Here is a 12004-nt window from a genome sequence, read left to right on the forward strand (position 1 = left end):
GTAGCATTTTTGTATACTTATAATTAATGCATTGGCCGTTAACTTACCCATAAAACCAGAAAGTGTAGCTTGGATTTCTGATTTGTCTTTTTGTGGAGTATTTAGTATATCTTGGAAAAGAATGGGTATTTTAATGTAACAATCCAAAGTCTCTTGGTAGATGCTACTATTATAGTACTATATATCAGCAAAAAAATGGTATTGATGTATTGGGGTTTATACAAATTTTTTTGGGTTGATGTGGTGCGATGCGGCAGCATATGTGCCGTAGAGTTGATAAAACCATGTCTTTACTTATCACTCACACATGATTAGTAGAGAAAAAGGGTGTTTGGTGTGGTATCTTAAGCCAGATTAAGGCGTGACACCTAAAATGAGTTCGTTCGATAATAAAGACTTAATATATTGATTTAAAGTTTGATTTTATTCTATCGTATTAATGCAGCGTTGCATTCTTAGGAACGTGACACCATCATTTGTTTCCACCACTCATTCATTTTTCATTAAAATATGAATGTCATAAGATAAAGTTAATTGATAAGTAAAGTAAAATCTAAAAATGTAGCAATTACCTTGAATAACATGATAATAATCTATTACATTACTTAATACGGGTACCATACCAAAAGAAAATTCAGGGTACCCCAGAATTTACCAAGAAAAAATCAGTTGTTTTAATCATGTAATTTCTTTTTTGCTTCATTGGAAAATTTTAATCATGTAATTTCAATCACATACGAAATAAAATATTAGTGTTTTACTTTTTTAAAATTGTGGAATACAATGCGGATGTAATTCTATAGACATGAAAACAAGATTAGTGGGAAGATGGAAGCTTACATTTGGAAACAAGGAAGAACATGCAATTGCTATCATAATGTTAAATTTGGTGCTATGGATAAGATTCAAGAACAGGGAGAGTAGAAATCGAACTTCTTTTGTTGATTTTTTTCTTTCAAATTAACAATATTTGGTAAGATGAGTTTGGGAGTGCCAAATAGCCACTTCGAAACCACTCTGATGTAACAATTACATAATTTCCAGGCTTCAACATGTTTTTAAATTTTGATTCATTCACACATTTCATCTCATTTTCACCTATCTTCTATTCCTATCTCTTTTTTATTTTCCTATTATAACTTATTATATCTCTCATTTCTTTTTTTTTCTCCCTAGGTGGGGGTGTTGGTATAGTGTGAATGAAAACTTATTGCATGTTTTAGTCATTGACGAGTGGATCTAAGTTGGTCGAGAAATATTTATTCACACTTCTCTTTTTTTTTTTATCTCATTTTCACTTATTTTTTTCACCATTTCTCTATTCATTTCCTATCCGCCACTTATTACATCACTCATTTCTCTCTCTTTTCTTTCTATTTCATCAAAGTGGAAGTGAAAAATATATGTAAACAAGTATTATTCAAATTGGTCTCTTCAAGGCCGTGTATAGAGATTTTGGGGCCTTAGGCGAAAATATTAAAGTGATCGATTTTGTTTTGACAAGAATCTTAAAGAGACCTAACATATCGTATAAATTAATTTTTTATATTAACCTTCTAATTTTTGAGTTGCGAAATCATTTATAATAATTTTATGCTGCAAAATAAATAAAAAATTATGAACAATAAGAACATGAAACACAATGAATGAATCATTGAGATATTTTGTAACACTTTAATATTAAATATCTCAAATGTATAGAAAAAATGAAATTTTTCTTTTTTTAGAGAAGAAACAACGGTGAAGAGTAAACTTATACAATACTATATATATAAATCATCAAAAATTTAACTGTTACCAATAACACAATTTGCTTTTTTGAGTTTTGGAAATGTATAAACAACATATATTTTATTTATTAGTTTTTCTGGAAAATGTAAATTTTCTAATACAAAACAATACTACTAAAAACTATCAAAGTTGCACTTCTCATGTTACACTTCTAAATTCTCACATTGCATTGCACATGTTGTAATTGATGTTACCAAATTTTTCATTGTTTTATCTTCTCAAATCTCAGTAATATATCTTATACACATCTAAATATTTTTTGGGGCCTATATATATTTGGGGCCTTATGCAATTGCCTATTTTATCTAACCTTCTACACGGCCCTGGGTCTCTTAATTTATTTTATTTGAAATGGATAAGTGTTGTCACTTTACTTTTTCGTTTTTGTATGTCACGGATGTTTGGATAAACACCCCAAGCATTGTCCAACATAATTACATCATGTGGAATATAAATGCTAAAGAGCGTATTGCAATGCAAATAGATATAATAAATTAAAAACAAAACATATTTACTCAAGCTGATGTGAGCAATATAACACCCTATTATTTTGATACTCTACAAACTGTATATTTTTTTTCAAAATCACGTGGGGCCAAATGCTAACTTGCATCTGTCCTTGCACCAAGGGTGTAGACCACTAAGATACATAGGAAGAGAGGAGAGATAAATGATAAGTATGATATATGATGCAATGTGATTGGAAGAAAGAGATAGAGGGAAAAAAAGGTGTCCCGAGATGTTTGCACTATTTGGTTGTGTATGAATCAAGTTGCACCTTAAACTCAAAATTTCAACAATAAAACTAGAGTTCCACTCTAAACTCTGATCGATGGTGCCCACTCAAGTAATTAATGCTTAAATGGTCAAAGGCGAGATAGAAACTCATTTTGAGTCATACCATCCACGCTTAAAAGCATGGCTTGATCCCTTAGATGTGAAATTTTGATAAAAAAAAATTATATGTTGCTTCTTCACTTTTGTGGCCTAATTGGTTTTGTCGAAGTTGCACATGAAAAACTACTAGAAAGAACGAGAGAACCCGACTAATGTCAACAAACCAACATTCAAGAAGGATGAAATGGGAGGGTGAAAGAGAAGTGCTAGCAAAAGTGAACGGTGTCTTTTCCAAGTGGGAGCAAAGGCGAGCCAGAACTAGTTGAGGTGGAGCTTGCAACAAATACTGGTGACAAAGGGTAGATAGAGGTGTTGCGACAGTGGACGGAGACGCGACAGAAGTGGTGCCATAAGTGATGGGTAGTAGATCCAACAATGAAAAAAAAGGAAAAACAAACTATCACATGAGTATCAAACGACAACGCCCACACTAAGGACGGAGGAAACCCATATATTTGGGTAACAAAATCACTTATTGTGGTAGAAATCTCACATACTTCATGAAAAGGAGCCTCCATAGTGGAGGGAGAACTCCGAAAAGGGCTACGACTACACTAAGATTCTTTCCCCTTCTCTGTTAGAGTTCCGAAAGGGGGTTTATTAATTAACATTAGATTCGAGTTTGTGCCCTCATCCTAGACCAACTCCTATCATCAAACACTTTACCTTTATTTCATTATAAGCACATTGTTTTTTTCAAAATTATTTTACAGAACAGTTAAAAAAAATAGCACAGTCAAACAGCCATGTCCTGAGTCTCCTAGAGGGTGTTAGATTTGCCACCCCAGGCAATAGATCTAACACCCCACTTAAAAGTGGGGAAATACCAAAATGTCCCTCTGTGTTTATTTTCGGTAGTTAAAGTTCCGAATTTTTTCAGAACATAAACTTCCATAGGTAAGTCGGGAGAACGGTCAATATCATGTTTTAATGATGTTTTGGAATATCATGTTTCCAATATATTTCGGAATGTTATCTTCCGAAGGGTACTCCTGCCATTCTTTTAAAAAGCCTGAGTATTAGATCTATTGCTTGGGGTGGCAAATCTAACACCCTCTCCTACACAGTTGGTCACACACAGCATGCTACACAAAGGTTGTCTCAAACACCTGCTTCTCTCTCCTTCCCTCCGCCGCAGCGAAGCCATCTCTGCTTCTCAACCCTTCGTGGGTTCCGGCGAATGCTCCACTCTCTCTTCACTCTCCGGCGCCACCATTCGCATTTCCAACACCTTCTTTCTTCTTTCTCCCTCATTCCTCCAACCCATCACCACTTCTCCACCACCTCCGCCACCGCCACCGCCACAACCACCACTCCTTCTCACTCACACACCACCCCAGTAGAATTATCCCGTGTTGACTTCCACGGTTTCGCTCAATCGGTGCTGTCATCCCTCTCAAACAAGCCACGCGCCGATGCCTCTTTGAAATCCCACCTCTTGGAGGTGTCCACTGTGGTCCCTGATATCACTCGCCAGTTTTGGAGGATACCCTTTTTGAAACCTGAACATGTGCTGCAGATTTTGCTGGGTTTTCAATCCGAGTGTGTCCTGGTTGGGATTCCGGTTGAAAAGGTTCGATCTATGTATGAGATTTTCAAATGGGGTGGGCAGAAAAACTTGGGTTTCGAGCATTATTTGCAATCCTATGAGATCATGGCATCACTGCTTGTGCAGGTTGGGTTGCTCAGAGAAGCTGAGGACTTGCTCTCTGAATTGGAGGGTCGAGGAGTTTTGTTAGGTACTCGTGAGATTTTTGATAATCTGATTGAAGGGTATGTTGGTTTGAAAGAGCTGGAAAGAGCTGTTTTTGTGTATGATGGTGTGAGGGGTCGAGGGATGGTTCCTTCTCGATCATGTTGTCATGCTCTGCTTGATCTCTTGGTGCAGATGAAGAGGACACAGCTTGCATTTCGGGTAGCTTTTGATATGGTGGATTTGGGTGCTCCTTTGAGTGGTGCTGAGATGAAAACTTTGGAGAATGTTATGGTACTGCTTTGTGTCAATGGGAAGATTCAGGAAGCAAGAAGCATGGTCAGGAAGGTGTTGCCTTTGAATTCTGAGGTTAGTAGTTTGGTTTATGATGAAATTGCATTTGGATACTGTGAGAAGAGAGACTTCGAAGACTTGCTTAGTTTTTTTGTTGAAGTGAAGTGTGCCCCTGCTGCAGTGATTGCTAATAGAGTCATAAATTCCCAATGCAGTAATTATGGTGTAGAAAGGGCAGGAATGTTTTTGCCAGAACTAGAAAGTATAGGTTTTAGTCCTGATGAAGTAACCTATGGGATATTAATTGGTTGGAGCTGTCATGAAGGGAAGATGAAAAATGCTTTGAGTTATTTATCAGTTATGCTATCAAAAAGCTTGGTGCCGCGTGTATATACTTATAATGCTCTTATAAGTGGGTTGTTTAAAGTTGGTATGTTAGAGCATGCCAGTGACATTCTTGATGAAATGATTGATAGGGGAACAACACCTGATATTTCAACTTTCAGAGTTCTTATAGCAGGGTATTGCAAATCTAGAAGGTTTGATGAAGTTAAAATTTTGATTCATCAGATGGAAAGCCTTGGTTTAATTAAGCTTTCTTTGATGGAGCATTCACTTTCCAAGGCATTTCAGATTTTGGGCTTGAACCCTCTCAAGGTGAGGTTGAAACGAGACAATGATGGTAAACTTTCAAAAGCAGAGTTCTTTGACGATGCCGGAAATGGACTTTATTTGGATACAGATATTGATGAGTTTGAGAACCACATTACCTGTGTTCTCGAAGAATCCATTGTACCCAACTTTAATTCATCTATAAGGAAGGAATGTAGCAATAATAACCTGAAAAATGCATTGGTTTTGGTTGAAGAGATGCTTTCTTGGGGACAAGAATTGCTTTTGCCTGAATTCTCGATGTTAGTGAGGCAACTTTGTTCATCTCGGTCGCAAATCAAGTCAGTGAGCAAGCTTTTAGAAAAAATGCCACAATCTGCTGGTAAACTTGACCAGGAAACACTCAATTTGGTTGTACAGGCATACTGCAAGAAGGGATTACTGTGCAAAGCCAAAACAATACTGGATGAAATGCTTCAAAACAAATTTCATGTCAAGAATGAGACATATACTGCCATATTGACACCCTTATGTAAGAAAGGAAACATCAAGGGTTTTAACTATTACTGGAACATTGCTTGTAGGAATAAATGGTTACCAGGGTTGGAGGAATTCAAAAATCTTCTTGGCCATATCTGCCATCGGAAAATGCTTGGGGAAGCATTACAGTTTCTTGAAATGATGTTTTCATCATACCCTCACCTAATGCAAGATATATGTCATGTATTTCTAGAAGTACTTTCTGCTAGGGGTCTTACAGACATAGCATGTGTAATTTTAAAACAACTACAGCATTGTTTATTCTTGGATCGTTCTGGTTATAATAATCTTATAAGGGGCTTATGCAATGAGGGGAAATTTTCTCTTGCCTTGACAGTATTGGACGATATGCTAGATAGAAATTTGATGCCTTGTCTGGACGTTTCGGTCTTGTTGATCCCTCAGTTGTGCAAGGCTCATAGATTTGACAGAGCTGTTGAATTGAAAGATTTAATTTTGAAAGAGCAGCCTTCATTTTCTTATGCTGCTCATTGTGCACTGATATGTGGATTTGGTAATATGGGGAACATTGTGAAAGCTGACACTTTGTTTCGTGATATGTTATCTAAAGGACTCAATCCAAATGATGAACTATGTAACGTTCTTATTCAAAGCCACTGCCAAGATAATGACTTGAGAAAAGTGGGGGAGCTACTTGGTGTTACCATAAGGAAGAGTTGGGAGCTGTCCCTATCAAGTTTCCGATATTTGGTGCAATGGATGTGTGTGAAGGGTAGAGTCCCGTTTGCTCTGAACTTAAAGAACCTTATGCTTGCACAACATCCATTTGATGTCCCTATCATATATAACATTATGATTTTCTATCTTTTGTCAGCTGGAAAAAAATTGGATGTGAGTAAGATACTTGCTGAAATGGAGGAGAAGAAAGTTATACTCGATGAAGTTGGTCACAATTTTCTTATCTGTGGTTTCTTGCAATGTAAATATTTATCTTGTTCTCTGCATTATCTGAATACCATGATTTTGAAGGGACTCAAACCAAATAACCGCAGCTTGAGGAAGGTAATAAGCAACCTGTGTGACGGTGGGGAGCTGCAAAAAGCAGTTGATTTGAGCGAAGAAATGAGATTCAGAGCCTGGATACATGATTCTGTCATTCAAACAGCTATTGTGGAAAGCCTTCTTTCCCATGGTAAGATACAAGAAGCAGAAAGTTTTTTGGACAGGATGGAAGAGGAATCTCTAACTCCTGATAATATCGACTATAATCACCTGATTAAGCGTTTTTGCCAGCATGGAAGGTTGACCAAGGCTGTTCATCTCATGAACATAATGCTCAAGAAACATAGCATTCCAATTTCCACTAGCTATGATTCTCTCATTCATGGATTCTGTGCTCAAAATAAATTAGACATAGCTTCAAATTTTTACTCTGAGATGCTAAATTGGAATCTGAAACCGCAAATTGACACGGTGGAACTGCTCGTCCTGAGCTTTTGCCATCATGGGAGGACAGAACAAGCAGAGCAGTTCCTAGTGGACATGATCCATGGAGGTGAAACTCCAACCAGAAAAATGTATTGCAATGTGATTAAGAGTTATCACATGGAAAAGAATCTTAGCAAGGCATCAGAGCTGGTGCAAGCCATGCAGAAAAATGGGTACCAGCCTGACTTTGAGATACATTGGTCTCTAATAAGCAAGTTAAGTAGTGTCAAAGCAAAGGACACTGATAATGGTGGCAAGGGATTTTTATCCAGGCTTCTTTCTAAAAGCGGATTTTCTCTAAAGAGATGATTCAAATGTCAGGCTGGAGTGGCCCTTGTCAAAGGAGATTCTAGTATCTACCATCAAAATAGGTAATGTATAGATGCATCACTTGTAATTTATGGGGTTTCAGTTTGTAACCATGCATAAAAGAGCTTCTTGTGGCTGCTTCTTGCATTTCATCTTTCCTAGTGGTAGCTTCTTGCCATGTGGAGTCGCATTTCACAATTACGTTCGCTATAGCGGATGAAATCATGGCAAATCGTGTTCTTTTAGGTGGGGATGTTTGTGTTTTAAACTTTTTGAAAATGGCCTTGGTAGAGTGTGATGAAATGCAGGAGAATGAAATAGAAATTAGATTATGTTTCGTTCTTTGGATTGGTTAAAACATATAGAATAGAGTGAGCATAATGGAGACCATTTCATTGCATCCATTGTTTTCTTCCTTCTTAATTTGCGAGATTTGAGGTAAAATCAATAGAGGATTTTTTTATATATGGTAATTTTATCCTTATTTTTTAGGATTTAATGTTTCTATTTCGCCACATCAGAAATTAAAATTAAAATTTAATGTAAATAAAAATGAAATGTACTCGTTAGTCCTACATGATACAAAGTGATTAGATGTCGGTGTATATACATTAATCTCTATTTTTTAATCATCCATAAAAGGTATCATTTTAAGACTTTTGTTGGTAAGGGTGTAAAAATATATAAAAAAATATTCTGTTATCTTTACTATTCAAACAATAAACTTGTATATTTATTCTGGAGGTGTCAAATGGATCTATTTACCCACATTCCATCTAATTCATCCGCAATAAAATTAATCCAATGGTAAAACTAAAATCAAATGGATGGATTTGGGTCCCAAAAAAATATATCTCTTATGGCCTCATACACACTTTCTAGCCTCCCCAAATACGCTCAACGAAAAGCTTTCTTCACAAAAGGGTTTCTTTCACGATTTCAATTCGCTCATCAAGTTTCTAGCTCGCTTAGTGTATTGAGTACTTCTGGATCTTCCCTGCAATAAATTTGCTTATCGAGCTATACTTTGGCTAAGAGAATCTCTTCTCTTCAAAATTCTTTTTTCTTGGCTTGAAACCTCCCTAAGTCTTTTCCTACATCAAAATTTCATGGTTAGAAAACAAAATATACAACACTCACCATTTTTTAGACTAAAATCAAGTATTTAGGCTAAAATTATCAATAAATGAAGCACGCATGTTAGATAAGTACCTAAAAAAATATCCAAATATACGTAAAAATAACACTTATCATGACTGCGCAACCAAGCACGGCCGTGTATACAAATATGCATGATTTTGTTGAAAGCGAAAACACTTTGGCATGCTCGTGCCATGCATGCTCGTGCTTCAATTAATGATGCACAATTGTGCTAAACCTTCTCCAGAGTCGTGCTTCTATCCTTGATCAGCAAGCTTGGTTTGTTGCTTCATTTTCCTTGTTTTTCTTCTCTTTAGACTTTTTCCACCTCGACCTACCTTTTCACTTTTGTCATAAAACATGAGTTTTGCAGAGGCAATGCAATATTTGGGCATAAATCTAGTAAATGTTTACCCCCAACCCGATTTCAACCCAGATTTAAACTGTTTTCATCTATGTTTTTACCTTCTTTGGTGCATCTCATTGAAATCGGGTTAGGGTTCTTGGTTCCATCTCCAGCTCTAGATCTCTCTCCATTTTCTTCTCCTCCCCTCTGGTCATCCCTTTCCATCGCCTGTGTCCCCTGTTATCGCATACTATCATACCTTCTGCTCGCTGGTGAATGGGTTTTGTAGGTGGGTGTTGTTCTATGGTTTCATGTGCTCGTTGTCATCATCATCCTTGTAAGGTCTGAACTCGTTTGGTTTCGTGGTTTGCGTTGAGGTCCTGGGTCTGCCTTCAGTTGGGTCTTCGTGCTCTAAATTTTGATCTCTTAAATGCAAGAAAAAAATTTAAGAATTCGAATAATATACAGAAAATGCATTTCATGAAAATTTTCAATTTATAAAAAACTTAGTAACGAACTAATTGCACCAAAAATCCACAGAATTCCTAACCCCCAATTTAAAGAAACACTGCACACAAATACCCAAACCCCCAATTTGAAGATACTCCCGAGACTCCCAAAACCCACAATTTTCGTTAAAATGAAGCATTTCATGGATAATCCCCTTAATCCCAACCCCCCGATTTGATGAAAATCCCTTCTTAGACAAAAATCCCCGAAAAGGGTTTGAATCGGGTTGGGGCTAAACATTCAGTAAGTTTTTTTTACCCTGAGTTATTTACTAGATCTATTTAACTTAATTCATGTTACTTACTCACTAACTAATATCCTAGTCATTAAGTAATAAATATCCATTTTTGAATTACTTAAAAATACCTTTTTACCTGGAAACCTCCTATCCCAGGTAAAAAGGTGCTTGTGTAAGTGTATACTAGTAAATATATTAAAGAGATTTCCATTCAATTGAATCATTATTTCCCCCCAAGTTCAATCGTCTTCTTCCTTTCTCCGCAAGTTTCGTAGCTTTCGTTCTCTTCTGCTCTGATCGTGCGCTGCGCTTCTCGAACAATCTCCACCTCACTGTTCTCTCTTCTTCTTCTTCCCGATCTCACCACCACTGTAAGTCTCTCGTCACTCCCAAATCCATAGCCCTAATTCCGAATCCAATTTCAATTCAAGATCCCTAATGGATTCCACGATTACATTCTTCTGCTATTGATTTCACCAATCATTCTCATGCCTAACAATTTTCCCGGTTTCTTGACATAAGGAACCATTTGGAGCAGAATTTTGTTTATCTGAAATGATTTTGTTTATCTGAAATGCTTTATATCTTGTTAATACTTGATTTTCCTATGTTTTCTGTATGTGGTTTTTTAATAGTTCATTTTGTTTTAGGGTGTTTTTGGAGCATAGATAAAAATGGAAATACGTACGCATCGAACATGGATGTATGATAGGCTTCTTCCGGAACGAAGGGGATATACAACTGAATTTTTGAATGGTGTTGAAGAGTTTCTTAATTTTGCTAGTCAACAACCAAGGTTTTTAGTCGATGGTGTAATTAGCAGGGTTGTTAATGACGGATAGCGTAGTGTAGCGGCAAGCTAAAAAAACGCTATTTCGAGCAGCTATTGCAGCAAATAGCGGTGAATAGTGGAGTAGCGGTGAACCCCCAGGACGCTACGCTATAGGATATTGTGCCGCTATAACGCGCTATTAACAAGCCTGGTAATTAGGTGTCCCCTCATGTAAGTCATAGTTATTTGGTGAGTCAATTGGATCGGAGTTGTTGGAGCTGTTGGACTTGAACTTGGTGTCATAGGACTTGTGCTACTCAAGGTAAACTTTGATTCTACATTCATTATTCCATTTATTTATTATAGATCCAAATTCGCAGGAAAATGCGTACGAAATAAGCGAATTTCTACATTGATACCTAAGAAGAAAAATGAGAAATGAGAGTTATGATGAATGATGTGATAAGAATAAATGTGAGAGATATGAATAAAAAAAGAGTAAAAATGAGATATGAAAGAAAGTGAGGTATGAATTAATAATAATTTATCACTTTATGGCATTGAAATGTTCATACCTGTTATAATATTGAATTTCTACCTGAATTTCATTTCCTTATTATTTCAAAAATTTGCTAATTCATATTATCACTATTCGATCAGTTATTGAATTTGCTAGTGGTGTCGTGCTTCATGCAGCAGGAAGTGAATGAGTTTATTGAGCCAATTTTGCAAGATTGCAGAGCCATTGCTTCTCTCTTTCATTCCTTTGCTCTGGTTCATGTTAAACGGACCAGGAATAAAGTAGCTCATTTGTTAGCTTTCTTAGCATTTGAATTTCCAAATGTATGTTGGTGGGATAATTTCCCTTCCCAAATTAGTTCTGCGATTCTAGCGGATGTATTCTCTATTATTATCTCATGAAGTTGAACTTTCCATAAAAAAATGTGTTAGTTCATATTATCACTTTATAATATAATTTAGTTCATTTCACCTTGATACCTATGAAGAAAAAAGGGAAAAATGAAAGTTAAGATAAATGATGTGATAGGATTAGAAGTGAGAGATATGAATAGAAAAAGAGTAAAAATGAGATAGAAGAGAAAGTACGGTGTGAATGAATCATAACTCATCACTTTATGGCATCTAAATATTCATACTTGTCTTTAGTTATTTCAAAAATTTTGCTAATTCATATTATTACTTTTTGGCAGTACATTCACTACACTTGGAAAGTACAAATGGCTGGTAACAAAAAGAACAATGGTGATGAAGGTTCCACAAATACCAAAAAAAGCAAGCTTGTGGTTCATTTGCAGCCACAAAAGAATTGCAAGTGTAACTGTGGTGAAGGTTACCCCACAATAGTGGAAATGCATGCTTGTGCTTGCAGGGGTAAGAAGAAAAATGTGGGAA

At 36.3% G+C, this 12004-nt stretch overlaps 1 protein-coding gene across 1 annotated transcript; it reads left to right on the plus strand.

The window, feature by feature from the left end:
• Window positions 1–3638: 3638 nt before the first annotated feature.
• LOC130723634 (pentatricopeptide repeat-containing protein At5g15280, mitochondrial) lies at window positions 3639–7987 on the plus strand. The gene has a single exon (XM_057574740.1). The coding sequence runs from the start codon at window positions 3869–3871 to the stop codon at window positions 7583–7585; it is 3717 nt and encodes a 1238-aa protein (XP_057430723.1). The 5' UTR covers window positions 3639–3868; the 3' UTR covers window positions 7586–7987.
• Window positions 7988–12004: the final 4017 nt, after the last annotated feature.

Source organism: Lotus japonicus, chromosome 6 (genome assembly GCF_012489685.1).
Source record: "Lotus japonicus ecotype B-129 chromosome 6, LjGifu_v1.2".
NCBI classification, from domain to species: domain Eukaryota; kingdom Viridiplantae; phylum Streptophyta; class Magnoliopsida; order Fabales; family Fabaceae; genus Lotus; species Lotus japonicus.